Below are 22156 nucleotides of genomic sequence, written 5' to 3' on the forward strand. Positions count from 1 at the left end.
GTCTCAAATCAAGGAAAAATACACTAATTTTAAGAAAATTTGACTTAATTTTAGGTTCCCTTTTTGCAGTGTTCAACAGAGTTCAACTCAGGTTGCCACTCTAGTAACTTCATAGACGTCTTGTGAAACCGCGCCTTGGTGGACTGGGATTTGTTGTGAGATATTCCTGTTCGAAGGTCCAATGATGCCATTGATGATGACATTTGCTCCTGGGACCTCATGATATAGCTCACCCTCCTCAGCCGGCAGGTTCCCACATCCAGAGGAAGATTCACACCGCCCCCATGCTCATCTGTAGCCCTGCTGTTCTTTGCTGCATGTTTCATTCTTCGTCCTCCAGACATACTGTTGATCTTCAGACAAGAAATCCCTAAACCTCTGTGTCTTGTTTATATAGCTGAAGGCAAAATGGAGCAGTAGTGGTGTAGATCTTGGAGTTCAGGCATGGCGCTGTTCAACCTTTAGTATGTGCCTATTCCAGGAAGAATAAACCCTACATGCTGCTGCCACTCAGTACTGCTGTAGGTCTGCAGGTTTTTTTTTTTTTACCTCCTGCCTCCTCAGGACTGTTGTTGGCCCAAGTTTTCTCTTTATGCCTTGTCCAGGTGTTGCTGTCACTGTTCCTTTAAAATTAAACTAGTGAACCATGCTACCTGCTGCACCTATAGGAACATTTAGGAGCGTCACCTAGTATTTGTGTTATTTTACTTGTTTGTGATCTATTCTCTGAACTTTTCTACAATTCTCATGAGTTAGTCTTATTTCTAACATGCAATGAAACAAGACCGTCATCAGCCCAGGATTCTGAGATACACCACCAATGCAGCTATGAAGCCCCCCAACTGGTTGGATCAGGTATATTTGAGAGCACACCTGATGTGCCAATGTGTTAAATTTCTAAATAAGCAAGACTTATAGTCCAGTCCAACATATATATGTTTTTTGACTGATGGAACTTATAGTCTGAAAAATACGGTAACTGGACTGTATCTGAACGAACTGGATAAATCTGATCGTTTTGTCTAATTCATCAAAACTCGAGCTGGACTCGATTAAAATAACATTTGAACTCGTTTGTGAACTGGCTCTGCATGAAAAAACTGAACTGAAGGTTCAGGGGAAAATTCCTAAAGGAGACCCTTTGTCGTTTTTAACAACAAAAACCTCCAAACTAACACCTCAGTTGTTACCCACGTGCTCCGGTCTCATCCGTGGACTCATGTATGAGAGATCAAGGTGGTTGTTTTTCTTCCAGTGGGATGAAAAAGCATCTAGAAAGAGTTTTTTGATCAAGATATAATTAGGCATAGCTTTGTGGGAGTTATATATAAGGGGGGTGGTTCAATGAAAACTAAGACTGAGAATAACAATCCTTAGAAAATGTTGGCGCCCATCGAGTCCAGCCTTTGGTTTCCAATAAATGAGCTCAGAGAAGCTTTGATGTTGTTTTTGCAGAGCTTGTGGAGCCCTAACAGAAGCAAAAAGAGAGTAAACCCCACGGGCTCCAGGTGTTCGCTGCACACTAATGAGACGGCTCTACCTGCACGGACACGGAGTCGGCCGACCTCCTGATGGCGACGGTGTGCAGGAGCCCATTGGCCACTCCCCTTACGCTGCTCCTCAGCACGTCTGCATCTCTGCTGCTGTCCAGCTTGTATCTCAGCTCCAGCTCATCTACACAAACAGGACAAAAATAAAATAAGCAAGCAACATTTTTACCGATTAAAATCTCTAAACAGGAAAACATTTGGGTTTGAGTCAAGCTTTCTTGCTGTGTTCTTTGCCAGCAGGCTAGCATTATGTATTTAATCTGATAAAGACGGGTCCACGTTTCTGTCCTCTAATTATTACTGTTGCTACATCAGGAGGATGATTCCCTCTCAATAACAGAGTGGGTTTATTTCTCCTGATAACCAAGCATGTAACAGGGGAGATTTAACATAAAATTTGATAGTTACAGAGAGTTTCAGCCAGAACCAAAAGCTTTTATCAGAACATTTCTCTATTATACTTTATGTAAATTTAAATAAATGCTGTAAATTCACTGCAATTACAACCTGAGGAATATTAAGAAATTATGAAGGCCTTCATCTGCCAGGTGTTCCTCAGTCCATTTAAGATAAAAAAAAGACCTTCAGTAAAAGGTTTGTATTTAAGCTCAAATGGTTTATCTGGAGTCTTTGTTATCTGAGGGCAAAACAAGCAAAACGCTCCTGGGGATCTAATTGGATGCTTTAATTTTAAGATGTCAGCACAAAACCTTAATGCCTCACTTCCTATCAGCTTCCTTTAAGTCATTAACAGCAGGGAAAAAAATCCATTAACAGCAAATCAAGCCGCAGAGAGCCCCTTGTGTTGGGATTCCTGAATAATGAAAGTCTGAAGTCGAACTTTCATGACTCTGAGAAGCTCCACTGGAACATATTTCACGGTGGAAACAAGTTTGCAATCGTTTCCTTAAGCAGCGACCCGGTCTCTGCTAACTGCAGTGCCACTAAATCTCATTCCTGCAGCATTTGGCTTCAATAAAGAGAACAGAAAACACCTTTTAAGAATATCACCAAGAAATTCCAGATAACCTTTCCTGAACATTACGTTTGGTTTTAAAGCTAATCCACAGCCCTGATAGGGCAGGGGACTTTCTAGACCTTTAAATTTTACTTTCTACAAATTAGAGGTGACTTTCCAGAATTTATATATTAGCCTAAAGTATCCCGGTTACATTTTGGAGTTTACCATGGGGCTTATTTGTTGGTTTTTAGACGTTTCAAATTATTTCTAGGTTTGTTTCCCAGAACCCAGTGGTTGCTTTCCTGAGCTTTCTGGGACTAAACAACTTTCAAGAATTTATTGGAATTACTTTTTGAAATTTATATGGTACTTAACGAGACTGCACATAGTACTTTCAGGGATTGAAAATGTACTTTCAAGGATCTTAAAGGCTACTTTCAGACCTTTTCAAAAGAATTAACAGATTACTTTCTGGAACTTACCCCAAGTATGCAGGTTCTTTCACAGTACAAGACATTTTTCTGAATTTTTGTGGAACCAAAGGGTCAATTCAATGATTCATCGCGTTGTGTTTCTGAACTTTCACAGAACTTACAAGTCTTTCTGAAATGTACAGCTACTCTACAGCATTTAATATTAAGTTTCCACTATTTGCAGTCAGTTTTCTTTAACTTTCACAAACCTTGGGGGTTACTCTCCAGGACTTCCATGCTACTTACAGTTTACTTCATGAAATATATATTACAGAATAAACCTTCCCCCATAGAAAATGTAATAAAAAACAGGAAGAAACGGACTTTTCAAAAACACATATCAAAATGTTCCTTTTTGGATTTCATTTTAAAAATGCTGATTTACATTTTATCTAGTGCTCATAACATTTGTTGCAGAACAGTGTTAAATAAATATTTGGCATTCAAACTTGTGTTTGAATGCCAAATATTTACAAAAAAAAAAATCAGGAATTCACTTTGTTATTTCATTATTTTATTTTGTATAATTTATCTTTTATGATGGTGCAGACAAAAAATAAGAATACAGTAAAATAAGAAGTACATATCCTTTTTACTTCTTATTTTACTGTATTCTTATTTTTTGTCTGCACCATCAATACCAAGTAAAATTCCTTGTAAGTGCAAACCTACTTGGCGATTAAACTTGATTCTGATTCTGATTTATGTTCGACCATGCACTTTTATTGAAACGACAGATACACAAAGGAGTGCAAATGCAAAGACCATGGGTGGGTCATGGCCCAGAAGAGAAGAAAATGAGAATCCTTACCGTGCCTGTTGATGAGCAGAGCTAAATACTCTGTGGAGTGGGAGCTGACGTGGAGCAGCAGAGCTGGACTCTGTGTCGTCCTGAAGCTCAGAGAGACCTTTTCTCCTCGCAGAATCGGGTCAGAGTGGATGGAGGAGGGCGGGTCACTGCCGTTTCTGCTCAGCTCGTCCGGCTCTTTGAAGGTGTAGCCGACGGACGTTCCAGATTTAAAGTCGGCCGACACCTCTGGAGGACAGACAAGAGGTCCTTTTAAAGGCTTCACTGATGTGCAGAGAAGTTTAGATGCAGAAACCTCACAGAAAACATGTGTGCTTTTAGAAGAACATCAACAGCAGCCAGCTTATTCATTTATTAGCATTTTAATATTGCTGATATTTAATGTTTGATGACATGCTTTAGTTATGAACTTTAAGCTGCTGGGTTTTTCAAACAGATTTGTTTCTTTTCTTTTTCCTTTGATCATTGTTCAGTGAATTTTCCATTATTTAAAGAGCCCATAAGAATTTCATTGAACTTGATTTTTCAGTGAATATTTCATTTTGATCTTTATTTAGCAATATCTCTCTGAACTAATAGGAAATAAGTTAATTTTCTAACATTTTCAGAAGTGACATTTCCAAACAGTATTTGTTGTGACTAATTTCTACCAAAGAACGTTTAGCTGGGGTGTTGCTGACATTTTCAGAACAGGTTTAATAACCGCAGTGTCACTGACTTATAGTTCAAAGTGTCGTTATTTTGCCTCTAATTTACAGTTTTGTCCAGGCAGTAATTAAACAGAAATGAAGTAAAAAGGTCACGCTGTTTATTAGATTTTTAAAACCTCGCTCGAGCTTGTTAAAAGGTGAGTTTCTATTCAGATTTTTTCACAAGCTCCTTTCATCCATTTAGCCACATTTATGTGGAGGACATGAATTCAGCCAAATAAATTTAAAAATAGGACACCAGTGGAAAGCAGTTATAGTTCAAAAACGGATTTAAAACCAACAATTAGTCCAAAAATGTTGTAAAAATCAGAACTGAAACAGAAATATTACAGGTTGTGTAGTGACACCTCAGATCTGACCTTTCACACACAATAAACTGCTTTCACCAAGCGCCTTGAAAATATTTTCAGCCGACCTTATCCCTCTTGTCCAACAAGAATGAAAGCCTGAATTTTAAAATAGCGTTTTTATGAATATGAATAATGCTGTGATTCTGTGTCAAAGTATCTCTTTTTTTATTTGATGTTACTAATTGACATATACAAACTTTTAAAGTTAATCCACAAATGGGGAGCAGCTCCAGCCTTTGAATTTTTTCCTTTGTTTCATCTCCAAAACTTTATCCGATCAAAAATAACCGTTACATTTTCCCCACAGATTTATTTGTCTTTGCTTCTGTTGCCCTTACATTTTGCGCGTTAAACACATTTTTTATCTGCAGAGAAAGACAAACTGAGTAAATATAAAATGAAATCTACAAGTAAAGCTATTTAAACAACTGGGCTTTTCACACCTGTGTGAAAAAGTAATTCCCTCTCAAACCTAATCAGTGGTTGTGGTTAGTTTTTTTTACACCATGCAAAGGTTTCGGCCAATTTTTGGGGGGGGGAAATTGTTTTAATTCAGCCACATTGGAGAGTTTGGGCCTGAACAGCCTTTGTAAGTTCATGCCACAACATCTTGACAAAGATTTAAGTCCAAACTTTGACTAGGCCACCGCAAAATCTTTGTTTATTTATTTATTTACTTTTACTTTTAGCTATTCCGAGGTGCACTTGCATGTTTTCGTTGGACCATTGTCCATCTGCACAACTCAACTGTGTTTAAGGTTAAGAACTTATGAGGGAAAATTGTTCTTCTGCCAGAGAGCAAAATTCATGGTTCAGGCAATTACAGAGAATCGTTCAGATCCTGAAGAAGAATAAAGAAGCCCTAACTATCGCACTACCGCCGCCATGTTTTCCTGTCAGTAAGATGTTATTTTTCTGAAATGCTGAGTTTTTCACCAGGTGTAAAAGTTTGTCTCACCGGGGATCATTACGATGTTTTTTGTATGTAGGAGGCGGGCCTTTGTGTTATTTATGTTCAGAAGTGGTTTTGGCCATTTTATGCAGCCTCTTTATTTTTGTCGACTCATGAACACAGACTTTAACTGAGCCAATAGGGAGATCTACGGGGATTTAGATGCAGTTCTGGGTTCTTTTGTGACCTTCTGGATGAGTTGCTTATGTGCTTTTGGAGTCAGTTCAGTAGTCTGGTCACTCAGACGGAGTTTATCGCTGTTTCAGGTTCTCCCATTTTGTTGCAATAATAATACATTTTATTTGTAGGCGCCTTTCTTGACATTCAAGGTCACCTTATATAGTTTCCCATAAAAACAAGCCTTTGTAGGCTGAAATCCTTGGAAATAGCTTTGTACACCTTTTTTTTAAGATGAGGGCATGATGTGTTGCTCTTTGAGATCTTTTAACCTTCTTCATGACGTCAGACGAGTTCTCTTCAAGACATTTCTTGATTCTACAGCCCGGCAGTAATCAGGCCTGGGTTTGGCTGGTAAAACATAACCAAAAAGCTTACAATGAATTTATGTTTCCAAAGTCGGGTTAGTTCGAAAGCTATTTGTCCTAAGCAATGTATGAAAAATCATTTAAAAACTGCCTTTTGTATTTATTCATCTTATCTGTGTCTCATGTTAAAATTAGTTTGATGATCTGAAACATGTAAGTAGCTAAAACCGAATAAATCTGTTATTTGGGCTTATAGTCTTATTTAATTAATTAGAATATTACTTAAAAGTTCATTTATTTCAGTTACTCAATTTAATTTTTAAAGCCTTTATTTCTGTTAGTTATGATTTTTTCCCCACCTCCATCTAAAACAAATCGCATTTAAGATTAGAATATTGCATCAGACCAATAAAAAAAAGCTACATTTTTCATACAGAAATGGGGGCTTAAAGAAAAGTATGTTTAATACTGACCTAAATGTTGTTTTTCTCAAAAGGTACATTTTATCTGACAAAGAAGCCTCTCAGAAAGGTGTATTTTTAATTCATTGAATAAGATTTTTAAAACACTGCTACTAGTATCTTATCAATCTGCTACAGCTGCTCTCAAGGGACATGAGTCTGATTGTTTAGTGAGATAAAAACACGCATCTACGATTACAAGGAGTTTTCATAAGGCTATTTAGACACTATTTAAGCAAGAAAATGTGATTTATTTGTGAAACATTAAGCAGCGAGTGCGTCAGTGTGACTCACAGGGAAAAAACACACAGTGTGCGGCGTGATGCTGTGAGAGATGAGTGCGGCAGGGCCGACGCATGTCGATACTTGGTGGGCGGTGGGTTAAGAGGGTCCTTTTAAAACGCAGAGACGGCTCGACCCGCTCAGGTTAAAGGACCCGTGGATGGTCAGAATAACGATGCATTGTTATTCCCTCTGATCTCAGCAGGTGCAACAGCAGAGAAAGGTGTCAATGAAACTGTTGATTCATTGTGTTTTTTTTTTTTTTTTTTTTTTTAAGTGAGACACGCTGCTGTCTACCGTCTGAAACAGAGGCGAAGTCAACCAGAAATATGTTGTTCGTATATTAAATATAAATATCTGTGCCTGAGCTCGAGCTGAATCTTCATGGTTTTCATGCATTTCAGTTTTCATGGCTTTTCTATTCAGAGATGAAGGCTGTGATAAATCTGCGTTTATTCCTAATAATAAATAGGAGCTGGGTTACATTTAGGCTAACAGATCTGGAGTTGTTACCGAGGAAATTTAAGGAAGAGGTTTTTTTTCCCCCCTAAGGAGATAAACTCCATAGTATAAAAAACAAACTCAATAATTACCTAAAATGTCAGCCAGCTTAATAAACTAAATACAGTCATATTCAATAAATGAGAATATTATTGGTAAGTTTGTTTAATTCAGTTAACTTTTTCACTAAGTGAATCAAATTATATAGATGAATAATTTCACACAGGGGAATGTTTTCAAGCCTTTATTTCATGTTAATTATGGTGATTTTCACTAATTAAAATTTCAGATTAGATTACATCAAACCAATGAAAAACATTTTTGATACAAAAATTTGGGCTGAATTAAAGCTGTGTTTAATCCCTGCTCTAAGGTTGTTTTAATAAACTTATTTTTAATCATGACTGTATAAACTTTGTTTAATACAGTGTATCTGTAAATATCACATTTAAATCAGTATCTCAGATTGACAGGCTATTCCACAATTGTTTCTTTTCGTTTTATTTTAGTTCTAACTTTATTTTGTAGTGCATGCACTTTGCCACATAAATATGATGACCAAACCGTTATCGCCTTGGTAAGATGGGACGCAGCATTTACAGTAACGTGTCCTTTCAGTGTACCTGTGTGACAGAAGACTCCAGTGTAAGCCGACTGGCTGCAGTCACAGTGAAAGCCCCTGGCTCTCTCCACACAGCGGCCCTGGTTCTGGCACAGCGAGCCGTAGCTGCTGCAGTGACCCGGGCAGCCGGGCCGAACCCCGGGCGTGATCTTGGCCCTTTCCTCCAGGTCCAGAGTGATGCCGTTCAGCTGCAGAGAGCGGATACAGCCTCGGAAACCCCTCTGCCTGGACGCGGTGCCTCCTGGAGACATGACATGACAACAACAAAATCAAACAACAGGATGTTGTTGTAATTAAAGATATGGTCAAGGGAAACATAAACTATCCCTGACTTTGTGTCGTCCCAGATGAAGACGCTTCAGCTGAGTGGGAAATGCTTAAAGACACGGAGCTTCATCTCTGATTCTGCAGGCCTCAATAATTGTGTTATAAAGCTGTCATGACAGGACGACTATAAGAGGCTGGTCTGGAAAAGTTGAAGGAGAAATCTGTTTTTTTCTGAACAAATATGGAAGTAAATCTTTGGTTTATAAAGTTTGATCTGAATAACCAGCCAGACGTCTGTAATAATGTTTGCTGACCAGATGAGACCAAGTTTATTTAATGAACTTGGAGATGTTTGGCTATAAAACACAGCACCATGTTAGAACAACACCAAACGGGTCAGAACAAATGGCTCATATTAACACAAGCACAGTGGTGGAGTGGTGATGATTCTGGCGTCTGCCCTTTGCAGTTGTCGGGGGGACCAGGAAATTCTCTCCATACCAACGTTCACTAGATTTAAACATGAGTCCATCTGTCTGGCAAGTAAATTTGGACCAAAAGGGATCATAGGCAGTATGATGATCGCTTGCATTGGCAGTAAATCCAAAACAGCATGGCTGAAAAAGAAAAGAGTGAAGTTGATGGCGACGGCCAGCGGCCTAGTCAAAGCCCAGAACTGCATTGTACATGGCTTTGCTGAAATCCCTCATACTGAGCAAGCATGAAGCGACAGTGGGAAGAAAAACTCCCCATTAACGGGACGGAAAACCTCCGGCAGAACCGGGCTCAGTATGAATGCTCATCTGCCTCGACCGACTGGGGTTACAGAAGACAGAGCAGAGACACAACAAGAGAGACAAACAAGCACAGAAGCACACATTGATCCAGTAATCTGTTCTACATTAGATGGTAGTAGCGGGTGATCTGTCTTACTTGGATGATGTCACAGTTAACAGAACGCCAGACCAGGTGTACCTTCTATGAAGAGAAAAGAGAGAGAACAGAAAGTTAAAGCAGAAGTTACTACACATAATCCATACCTTTATGGACGTAAGTAGCCCTTCTACCCCTTTTAAAGACCCAGTGGGCGGGGTGTAGGCTGCGTTGTTTCCAACGAGCCGTAGCTGAGTTAACCAAAGTGGGCTATATTTATAGTCAGAGGTGACAGTTTGTGATGTCATCATTGACATCAAAGCCTTGGATGACATCAGTACTGACATCATTTGTCTTTTTTCATTTATGTCTGATGTCATTAAAGGGAGTCATGAAAGGCTGTGATGTCACTGATGATGTCACAAACTGCTACCTCTGGACACTATAAATACAGCCCACTTTGGTTAACCCAGCAATGCTACAATGGCACGCAGAGCACGACGCAGACGACGCCCCATCCGCCGTAGGAGGGGTCGTAGGGCTACCCGTGTCTACAGACGGAGGAGGCGCACAAACGTCTCCTCTGTCCGTAGACGTAGGAGGTACACCCGCCGCCGTTGATCACTCACGTTAAACATGTAGCATATGTTTAAAAGTAAATTTTAGATAGACTAATAAAAAAATAAAATTTGTGAAATAAAAAATAAGTAATTAGATAAAAAAAAACATCATTAATATATTACATATTAAAACACATATGTAATTACAATAAAATATTGTTAAAAATATCAATAAAATATTGAAAAATAACTATTAGTAAGGTGAAAATTAAATAATTGAGGAATACCCCATGCAATGATTAAATGGATTTTATATCTTTTTATTTCTAATTAAAAAGTTTTTTCTGAAAATAGGAAAAAAATCGGTAAAACACCTGTTGAGAATTTTTAAAAGTGTTTTTTTAATGACATAAAGTTGATAAAACATTCTCAAAGTACAATCTCTGACACATTGTTTTATGTTTGACTATATGTCAAATTACATTTGGTTCCTTTAGAAACCAAATGTATTTTTTTAATTTGACATTTCTCATCATCAAAATCAAAACCTTGGATGACATCAGTACTGACATCATCTGTCTTTCTTCATTTATGTCTGATGTCATTAAAGGGAGTCATGAAAGGCTGTGATGTCACTGATGATGTCACAAACCTCTGGACACTATAAATACAGCCCACTTTGGTAAAGCCAGCAATGCTACAATGGCACGCAGAGCACGACGCAGACGACGCCCCATCCGCCGTAGGAGGGGTCGTAGGGCTACCCGTGTCTACAGACGGAGGAGGCGCACAAACGTCTCCTCTGTCCGTAGACGTAGGAGGTACACCCGCCGCCGTTGATCACTCACGTTAAACATGTAGCATATGTTTAAAAATAAATTTTAGATAGATTAATAAAGAAATAAAGTTTGTGAAATAAAAAATAAGTAATTAGATAAAAATTATTATTAATATATTACATATAAAAACATATATGTAATTACAATAAAATATTGTTCAAAAAAATATCAATAAAATATAGAAAAATTATTATTAGTAAGGTGAAAATTAAATAATTGAGGAATAACTCATGCAATGATTAAATTTATTATTTTTATATCTTATTAATTCTAATAAAAAAATTTGAAAATAGAAAAAAATCTGTAAAACACCTGTTGAGGATGTTTAAAAGTGTCTTTTTTAATGACAAAAAGTTGGTAAAACATTCTCAAAGTACAATCTCTGACACATTGTTTTATGTTTGACTATATGTCAAATTACATTTGGTTCCTTTAGAACCAAAATGTAATTTTTTTATTTGACATTTGTCATCATTGACATCAAAGCCTTGGATGACATCAGTACTGACATCATCTGTCTTTCTTCCTTTATATCTGATGTCATTAAAGAGAGTCATGAAAGGCTGTGATGTCACTGATGATGTCACAAACTGCTACCTCTGGACACTATAAATACAGCCCACTTTGGTTAAGCCAGCAATGCTACAATGGCACGCAGAGCACGACGCAGACGACGCCCCATCCGCCGTAGGAGGGGTCGTAGGGCTACCCGTGTCTACAGACGGAGGAGGCGCACAAACGTCTCCTCTGTCCGTAGACGTAGGAGGTACACCCGCCGCCGTTGATCACTCACGTTAAACATGTAGCATATGTTTAAAAATAAATTTTAGATAGATTAATAAAAAAATAAAGTTTGTGAAATAAAAAATAAGTAATTGGATAAAAAAATATTATATATTACATATAAAAACATATATGTAATTACAATAAAACATTGTTAAAAAAATATCAATAAAATATTGAAAAATAACTATTAGTAAGGGGAAAATTAAATAATTGAGTAAATAACCCATGCAATGATTAAATATATTATTTTATATCTTATTAATTCTAATTAAAAGGTTTTTCTGAAAATAGAAAAAAATCTGAAAAACACCTGTTGAGAATGTTTAAAAGTGTTTTTTTAATGACATAAAGTTGGTAAAACATTCTTAAAGTACAATCTCTGACACATTGTTTTATGTTTGACTTTTTGTCAAATTACATTTGGTTCCTTTAGAAACCAAATGTATTTTTTTAATTTGACATTTGTCATCATTGACATCAAAGTCTTGGATGACATCAGTACTGATATCATTTGTCTTTCTTCCTTTATGTCTGATGTCATTAAAGGGAGTCATGAAAGGCAGTGATGTCACTGATGATGTCACAAACTGCTACCTCTGGACACTATAAATACAGCCCACCTTGGTTAAGCCAGCAATGCTACAATGGCACGCAGAGCACGACGCAGACGACGCCCCATCCGCCGTAGGAGGGGTCGTAGGGCTACCCGTGTCTACAGACGGAGGAGGCGCACAAACGTCTCCTCTGTCCGTAGACGTAGGAGGTACACCCGCCGCCGTTGATCACTCACGTTAAACATGTAGCATGTGTTTAAAAATAAATTTAGATAGATTAATAAAGAAATAAAGTTTGTGAAGTAAAAAATAAGTAATTAGATAAAAAAATTATTATTAAAATATTACATATAAAAACATATATGTAATCACAATAAAAATTGTTAAATAAAAATCAATAAAATATTGAAAAATAATTATTAGTAAGGTGAAAATTAAATAATTCATGCAACAACACAACATCTGATTTTTTCCAGGTTTGGGTTCGGTCCGCTCCCTCTCCCAAGATCATCTCAAGTCTCCGCTAGGTGCGGAGCCCATCCCCCCACGTCCTGCCCTCCTCCGCTGCGTTGGCGGGCGCCTTGACCCTCTGGCGCGTTGATGGTCCTCGGGTTTGGGGCGGGTTCCCGGGTGGGCGCCGGCCCATTCCCGGCGGTGGCTTCGCGGGGCCTGGCCCCCCGGGGGGCGGCCGGGGCCCCTGCCGCGGGGGCGGGGCGCCCCTGGGGCCTCTGGCCCCCAGGGCCCATGGCCAGGACCACTTCAGCGCGGCCGGCTGCCGGCGGAGCCCACGGGCTCGTCCCCGCGGCTCTTGGGGGCGTCAGCATTGCGGTGGCTGGGGGATTTCCTCGGGGTCGTCTCTCCTCTTTCCTCGGGGGGGGGGGTTGCAGATTTCCTGTGAAGGCCCCTCTCGGGCGCACTGCTTTGGGGGCCCCTTTGGGAGTCCGGGGTTACGGGTCCCCTGACCCCTGCCTCTGTGCTCGGGGAAGGTGGGTCTTCGGTTCTCCACAACCACTATCGAGCCATTTCCTTCTGGATAATTTTCACCTAAACTAGTGCACTCTCACAATCTCCCACAGGTGCTGGGTCCCAGGTATTAAATGTTCACTTATATACAGAAAGGCTATAATTTATTTACTTTCTTTTACTTTTTTTTTAGGTATCACATTACACATGTCAGCTTAAATAATAATACATATGATTTAGCAATGGTATCAAGGTGTTACACGATTGTATCTGTTGCTTTATGTCTGTTGGTTGTGCTGTTCTTTTTCTGTCTCTTTCCAGGTGATGGAGCAGACAGAGGAAGTTTTATCATTCTCTTCCTTTTATCTCTTCTTTCTTTCACCTCTTCTTTCTCTTTTTTTTTCTCTTCTTGTTTTTCTTTTACTCTCCTACTTTCCCATTGTAGTGTCCATATAATTTGAAATTCTCCCTGCAGGAATCACAATAAAGCTATTTACACGCACAAATCAAGCGGAGCATTATGGCGAAAGCTGTTTGCTCCACTTGTGAAAGTAAAATCTGTCGAGCTCTATTTGGCATTAAGATATCAATTTTTATTGCCACATTGCTAGACAGGACACTGGGGAAAAAAAAAAAAAGAAAATTAAATAATTGAGGAATAACTCATGCAATGATTAAATTTATTATTTTTATAGCTTATTAATTCTAATTAAAACGTTTTTTTGAAAATAGAAAAAAATCTGTAAAACTACGGAGCCCTCTAGGGGACATGGGGATTTTTTTTTTCTTTTTGCGTTCCCTCGCTAAAGTTTTTTCATCCCCTCACAAAGTGCATGCCTGCCGAGATATGAATCCCTTGTTGTGGGAGCGCGCCTTGCTCTGTACAACTGAATATCGACGAGGAAAACTGATTAAAATTTGACCAACGCAGTTACTTGTTCTTAAAATAATGATACCAAAACGTTTTAATATACCTCTTGTGGGAAAAAACTGTGGTTATTTAGCAGATTAATTTACAAAATTACGAGTGTTATGAACAACATTTAATCCAAAGATTTTATCTGAGGTACGGCTGACTTATTCGTTTCAAAACTCACGTCGGCTCTCACGGTTTATTGTTGTGTGTGAATGACAAGTGACCACAACAAATAAATCAGCCATACCTCGATGGAACGCAAAAGTTTTTACGAGGTAACGCAAAAGTATTGTGAGGTAACGCAAAAAAAAAAAAAATCCCCATGTCTCCTAGAGGGCTCTGTAGTAAAACACCTGTTGAGAATGTTTAAAAGTGTTTTTTTTTAATTACATAAAGTTGGTAAAACATTTTCAAAGTACAATCTCTGACACATTGTTTTATGTTTGACTATATGTCAAATTACATTTGGTTCCTTTAGAACCAAAATGTAAATTTTTTTATTTGACATATTTACAGAAATGAAACAATTTTTGGGAGACTTTACTTTGAAAATGTTTTTAACGACTTTATGTCATCAGATATATTGCTTATATTTTTCCTATTCAGAAACACTTTTTAAACAGATTTTGAAAAAGTTAAATATTACATGTAATTAATGTTAAAAGCATGATATGTTTGTGAATATTTTATTTTATTAACTCACTGTTATTTATTTTTCAACATTTTTATCAGGTAATGTTTGTTTATGTTTTTCACTCTTTCATTTATTAATTATTTCACAATTATATTATATATTTAATATTTAACATTAAAATATAATTGAAGATTTTTACACATATGCTACATAAGGTGACCGATTAACGGCCACGGGCGTACCTTTATGGACGTAAGTAGCCCTTCTACCCCTTTTACAGACCCAGTGGGCGGGGTGTAGGCTGCGTTGTTTCCAACGAGCCGTAGCATTGCTGAGTTAACCAAAGTGGGCTATATTTATAGTCAGAGGTGACAGTTTGTGATGTCATCATTGAAATCAAAGCCTTGGATGACATCAGTACTGACATCATCTGTCTTTCTCCCTTTATGTCTGATGTCATTAAAGAGAGTCATGAAAGGCTGTGATGTCACTGATGATGTCACAAACTGCTACCTCTGGACACTATAAATACAGCCCACTTTGGTTAAGCCAGCAATGCTACAATGGCACGCAGAGCACGACGCAGACGACGCCCCATCCGCCGTAGGAGGGGTCGTAGGGCTACCCGTGTCTACAGACGGAGGAGGCGCACAAACGTCTCCTCTGTCCGTAGACGTAGGAGGTACACCCGCCGCCGTTGATCACTCACGTTAAACATGTAGCATATGTTTAAAAATAAATTTTAGATAGATTAATAAAAAAATAAAGTTTGTGAAATAAAAAATAAGTAATAAGATAAAAAATTATTATTAATATATTACATATAAAAACATATATGTAATTACAAGAAAATATTGTTAAAAATATCAATAAAATATTGAAAAATAATTATTAGTAAGGTGAAAATTAAATAATTGAGGTATAACTTGTGCAATTATTAAATGTATTATTTTTATATCTTATTATTCTAATTAAAACGTTTTTCTGAAAATAGAAAATAATCTCTAAAACACCTGTTGAGAATGTTTAAAAATGTTTTTTTAACGACATAAAGTTGGTAAAACATTTTGAAAGTACAATCTCTGACACATTGTTTTATGTTTGACTTTAAGTCAAATTACATTTGGTTCCTTTAGAACCAAAATGTTTTTTTTTATTTGACATTTCTCATCATTGACATCAAAGCCTTGAATGACATCAGTACTGACATCATCTGTCTTTCTTCCTTTTTGTCTGATGTCATAAAGGGAGTCATGAAAGGCTGTGATGTCACTGATGATGTCACAAACTGCTACCTCTGGACACTATAAATACAGCCCACTTTGGTTAAGCCAGCAATGCTACAATGGCACGCAGAGCACGACGCAGACGACGCCCCATCCGCCGTAGGAGGGGTCGTAGGGCTACCCGTGTCTACAGACGGAGGAGGCGCACAAACGTCTCCTCTGTCCGTAGACGTAGGAGGTACACCCGCCGCCGTTGATCACTCACGTTAAACATGTAGCATGTGTTTAAAAATAAATTTAGATAGATTAATAAAGAAATAAAGTTTGTGAAGTAAAAAATAAGTAATTAGATAAAAAAATTATTATTAAAATATTACATATAAAAACATATATGTAATCACAATAAAAATTGTTAAATAAAAATCAATAAAATATTGAAAAATAATTATTAGTAAGGTGAAAATTAAATAATTCATGCAACAACACAACATCTGAGCGGGCGTAGGGAGGATCGGGGGTCTTTTGCACACCCCCGATCTCCAATCGCGGCACGGAGTCTGGGGCCTGGAGGAGGTGCGGGCCACTGGGTACGGGGTCTTGGCGGGGGGCTGTTGCGGCTAGCCAGCGGCTTACCGGCTCTGGGGCTGACGCCTCTGCTCTCCCCAGGAAGGGATGGGGGGCAGGGGTGGCTAGGGTAAGGTCGGGGTGGGAGGGGGTTTATTAGGTATATAGTGGGTGAGGGGGGGCTCTGGTCGGATGGCCCGTACGGGTCATGTCGGCCCCCCCTCTTTGGGGGGCCTGGTCCGGGGGGCGCCTGGTCCGGGGGCGGGGCCGGGGGTCGGGCACAGGCAGTCGTATTGTTGAATTGTGGTGACCCCCCCCACTTGGGATTTTTGGATGTGAATGCTATGTGGGAATGTTGGTACAGCGTCCTTTTTTTTATTTATTTTTAATTTAATTTTATTTATTTATTTATTTTATTTATTTATTTATTTATTTTTTGTGTGTCTGTGTGTGGCGAGTGGGGCACAAGGGAGGGATGGTGTGAATGAGTTTTTTTTGTTTTGTTTTTTTTCCAGGTTTGGGTTCGGTCCGCTCCCTCTCCCAAGATCATCTCAAGTCTCCGCTAGGTGCGAAGCCCATCCCCCCACGTCCTGCCCTCCTCCGCTGCGTTGGCGGGCGCCTTGACCCTCTGGCGCGTTGACGGTCCTCGGGTTAGGGGCGGGTTCCCGGGTGGGCGCCGGCCCATTCCCGGCGGTGGCTTCGCGGGGCCTGGCCCCCCGGGGGGCGGCCGGGGCCCCTGCCGCGGGGGCGGGGCGCCCCTGGGGCCTCTGGCCCCCAGGGCCCATGGCCAGGACCACTTCAGCGCGGCCGGCTGCCGGCAGAGCCCACGGGCTCGTCCCCGCGGCTCTTGGGGGCGTCAGCATTGCGGTGGCTGGGGGATTTCCTCGGGGTCGTCTCTCCTCTTTCCTCGGGGGGGGGGTTGCAGATTTCCTGTGAAGGCCCCTCTCGGGCGCACTGCTTTGGGGGCCCCTTTGGGAGTCCGGGGTTACGGGTCCCCTGACCCCTGCCTCTGTGCTCGGGGAAGGTGGGTCTTCGGTTCTCCACAATCACTATCAAGCCATTTCCTTCTGGATAATTTTCACCTAAATTAGTGCACTCTCACAATCTCCCACAGGTGCTGGGTCCCAGGTATTAAATGTTCACTTATATACAGAAAGGCTATAATTTATTTACTTTCTTTTACTTTTTTTTTAGGTATCACATTACACATGTCAGCTTAAATAATAATACATATGATTTAGCAATGGTATCAAGGTGTTACACGATTGTATCTGTTGCTTTATGTCTGTTGGTTGTGCTGTTCTTTTTGTGTCTCTTTCCAGGTGATGGAGCAGACAGAGGACATTTTATCATTCTCTTCCTTTTATCTCTTCTTTCTTTCACCTCTTCTTTCTCTTTTTTTTTCTCTTCTTGTTTTTCTTTTACTCTCCTACTTTCCCATTGTAGTGTCCATATAATTTGAAATTCTCCCTGCAGGAATCACAATAAAGCTATTTACACGCACAAATCAAGCGGAGCATTATGGCGAAAGCTGTTTGCTCCACTTGTGAAAGTAAAATCTGTCGAGCTCTATTTGGCATTAAGATATCAATTTTTATTGCCACATTGCTAGACAGGACACTGGGGAAAAAAAAAAAAAGAAAATTAAATAATTGAGGAATAACTCATGCAATGATTAAATTTATTATTTTTATAGCTTATTAATTCTAATTAAAACGTTTTTTTTGAAAATAGAAAAAAATCTGTAAAACTACGGAGCCCTCTAGGGGACATGGGGATTTTTTTTTTCTTTTTGCGTTCCCTCGCTAAAGTTTTTTCATCCCCTCACAAAGTGCATGCCTGCCGAGATATGAATCCCTTGTTGTGGGAGCGCGCCTTGCTCTGTACAACTGAATATCGACGAGGAAAACTGATTAAAATTTGACCAACGCAGTTACTTGTTCTTAAAATAATGATACCAAAACGTTTTAATATACCTCTTGTGGGAAAAAAACTGTGGTTATTTAGCAGATTAATTTACAAAATTACGAGTGTTATGAACAACATTTAATCCAAAGATTTTATCTGAGGTACGGCTGACTTATTCGTTTCAAAACTCACGTCGGCTCTCACGGTTTATTGTTGTGTGTGAATGACAAGTGACCACAACAAATAAATCAGCCATACCTCGATGGAACGCAAAAGTTTTTACGAGGTAACGCAAAAGTATTGTGAGGTAACGCAAAAAAAAAAAAAATCCCCATGTCTCCTAGAGGGCTCTGTAGTAAAACACCTGTTGAGAATGTTTAAAAGTGTTTTTTTTTAATTACATAAAGTTGGTAAAACATTTTCAAAGTACAATCTCTGACACATTGTTTTATGTTTGACTATATGTCAAATTACATTTGGTTCCTTTAGAACCAAAATGTAAATTTTTTTATTTGACATATTTACAGAAATGAAACAATTTTTGGGAGACTTTACTTTGAAAATGTTTTTAACGACTTTATGTCATCAGATATATTGCTTATATTTTTCCTATTCAGAAACACTTTTTAAACAGATTTTGAAAAAGTTAAATATTACATGTAATTAATGTTAAAAGCATGATATGTTTGTGAATATTTTATTTTATTAACTCACTGTTATTTATTTTTCAACATTTTTATCAGGTAATGTTTGTTTATGTTTTTCACTCTTTCATTTATTAATTATTTCACAATTATATTATATATTTAATATTTAACATTAAAATATAATTGAAGATTTTTACACATATGCTACATAAGGTGACCGATTAACGGCCACGGGCGTACCTTTATGGACGTAAGTAGCCCTTCTACCCCTTTTACAGACCCAGTGGGCGGGGTGTAGGCTGCGTTGTTTCCAACGAGCCGTAGCATTGCTGAGTTAACCAAAGTGGACTATATTTATAGTCAGAGGTGACAGTTTGTGATGTCATCATTGAAATCAAAGCCTTGGATGACATCAGTACTGACATCATCTGTCTTTCTCCCTTTATGTCTGATGTCATTAAAGAGAGTCATGAAAGGCTGTGATGTCACTGATGATGTCACAAACTGCTACCTCTGGACACTATAAATACAGCCCACTTTGGTTAAGCCAGCAATGCTACAATGGCACGCAGAGCACGACGCAGACGACGCCCCATCCGCCGTAGGAGGGGTCGTAGGGCTACCCGTGTCTACAGACGGAGGAGGCGCACAAACGTCTCCTCTGTCCGTAGACGTAGGAGGTACACCCGCCGCCGTTGATCACTCACGTTAAACATGTAGCATATGTTTAAAAATAAATTTTAGATAGATTAATAAAAAACTAAAATTTGTGAAATAAAAAATAAGTAATTAGACAAAAAATATTATTAATATATTACATATTAAAACACATTGAGTACCGGGCCCTTTAATAAGGGCTGTCAGGTCTCTGTACGACCGGTGTCAGAGTCTGGTCCACATTGCCGGCATTAAGTCGGACTCGTTTCCGGTGAGAGTGGGACTCCGCCAAGGTTGCCCTTTGTCACCGATTCTGTTCATAACTTTTATGGACAGAATTTCTAGGCGCAGCCAAAGTGTTGAGGGGATCCGTTTTGGTGGCCTTAGGATTGCGTCTCTGCTATTCGCGGATGACGTGGTCCTATTGGCTTCATCAGGGCGTGATCTACAGCTCTCGCTGGAGCGGTTCGCAGCCAAGTGTGAAGCGGCCTGATGAAAATCAGTGCCTCCAAATCCGAGACCATGGTCTTGAACCGGAAAAGGGTAGAGTGCCTTCTCCGGGTTGGGGAGGATGTGCTGCCCCTAGTGGAGGAGTTCAAGTATCTTGGGGTCTTGTTCACGAATGAGGGGAAGATGGAGCGGGAGATCGACAGGCGGATTGGTGCAGTGTCTGCTGTGAAACGGGTGCTGTACCAGTCCATTGTGGTGAAGACAGAGCTGAGCCAAAAGGCGAAGCTCTCGATTTACCAGTCGATCTACGTTCCTACCCTCATCTATGGTCACGAGCTTTGGGTCGTGACCGAAAGAACGAGATCCCGGATACAAGCGGCTGAAATGAGTTTTCTCCATAGTGTGTCTGGGCTCTCCCTTAGAGATAGGGTGAGGAGCTCAGTCATCCGGGGAGGACTCAGAGTAGAGCCGCTGCTCCTCCACGTCGAGAGGAGCCAGTTGTGGTGGCTCGGGCATCTGGAGGTACGCCCGTCGCTGTCATGATTTGGGTTTGGTTATAGTTTTTGTTTGTATTGGATCAATTACTTCACTCTCCTGCCTTAAGTTCAGTTTCTATTTTTGGTTCTGTCTTAGTGTTTGATTTTGTTTTAGGTTATAAGTTTATCCGGCCTGCTCAGACCATTTCTGTCACCAGTCTAAGTTCAGTTCACCTGCCAGCATTCTTTTGTCTTCCTGTCACTCCTCTTCACCAGTCACCATCCAATCGGCTTCAGTTTACTCCAAAGCACTTCCCTGTTCCCGATTAGCTCCACCCATGTCAGTAATTAGTTTCACTCCATTCACCTGATCACTCCCTTACTTATACCTGCCTCTGCCCCCTGCAATCTGCCACATCATTGTTTGTCTTTCCAATCCCTATCGGTGAGTCTTGTCCAGCATTCCCTGTTCCACGTTTGTTTGCCTGTTTAACTGACCACTGCTTGAGTTTATTCTGCCCGCCTGTTTCCTGATCAGACTTATCTTTGGATTTTTGAGTTAGCCTGTCCTCTGTTTTGTAGATAGTTTCATCTGTGACTGCTTTTTGTTATTTTTGGTTATTGGACACATTCTTCCCCTTTTTGGCCTGATACCCGTTTTTGTTTTTGCATTTTTGTAAATAAATGTTCTTTCACCTAACCTCTGCTTGTCTGGTTGAATACTGGGTCCTCCTGTCTCCGATTCGTGACAGTCGCTATTGATTATTCACATTAAACATGTAGCATATGTTTAATCATTGTTATTATTATTGTTGTTGTTTACATTTTATGAAAAATGTAGTGTTGAAGATTATTTATACCCAGCTGTTTACATGTTTCCACTGATATGTCAAGCATTTATTATTGGTAATGTAAGGAATACGTTGATTTACTCCTAATAAGCTTTGTTGGTCGAACTAACTTGTTCTAAAGTAGAGTAACAAAACTTCTTTGCTTTTGGAGAAATTTATAGAATTGTGTCAATAATTGTCAAAGAATATTCTTGATTTGACAAAACAGCTTAACTAGACCACCCCCTCATCCAAAAACAGCAACAACAACAAAAAAAGTCAGCAGAATGACTGATTTATTCAGACAACATAAAATAAAGGCACTCTCGGGAGGAAAATACACAAAGGATGACTAGAGATTTTAGCACAGCACCATATGTGATGCAAGCTTATTTGAAATTACATAGGTGTGCTTTTGCTTTTGTTTGAGCACATTGAGTAGTGAACTTTTCCAGGTTTGCCTATCAAAGCAAGGAAAAAAAAGAACCGATGCCGTCTTTGGTTTCCAGAAGCTGTCGCTACTGTGAATTAACACTGGCTCAAAAAGTTTCACGATGTTCAGATATAAACTTTTGTAGCTGAAAATTTAGAAATCAGTCAGGAGAAATTATATAACCAGAACGTTTTTGTCGTGTTTTCCTCCTCATTCAGATGGGACTCTAGTTCTCATAGTTCAAACATGACGTCCTCTCAAAGCAAAGATCACGAGCTGAAGCTCCCATTGTACTGGAAGCACAAACTCATGAAGCAGCTGTTTGCTCTCTGAGGTTCAAGATGACAGCTTCCTATTCTTCAGCAGCAGCAGCAGCTTTTCACACCAGTAAATCACTGAGAGACTCTCCTCTACAGGC

At 39.4% G+C, this 22156-nt stretch overlaps 1 protein-coding gene across 1 annotated transcript in view; it reads right to left on the bottom strand.

The window, feature by feature from the left end:
* The window catches only part of LOC105915956 (contactin-associated protein-like 4), a 201330-nt gene that overhangs the window by 16861 nt on the left and 162313 nt on the right, over positions 1-22156 (bottom strand). Inside the window, exons 18-20 of the mRNA XM_036138619.1 lie at positions 8157-8396; positions 3796-4020; positions 1541-1674 (exon numbers count right to left, since the gene is read on the bottom strand). Of these exons, the coding sequence (XP_035994512.1) occupies positions 1541-1674; positions 3796-4020; positions 8157-8396 (599 nt within the window). The remainder of the gene's footprint in view (positions 1-1540; positions 1675-3795; positions 4021-8156; positions 8397-22156) is intronic.

Source organism: Fundulus heteroclitus, chromosome 6, assembly GCF_011125445.2.
Source record: "Fundulus heteroclitus isolate FHET01 chromosome 6, MU-UCD_Fhet_4.1, whole genome shotgun sequence".
Classification (NCBI taxonomy): Eukaryota; Metazoa; Chordata; class Actinopteri; order Cyprinodontiformes; family Fundulidae; genus Fundulus; species Fundulus heteroclitus.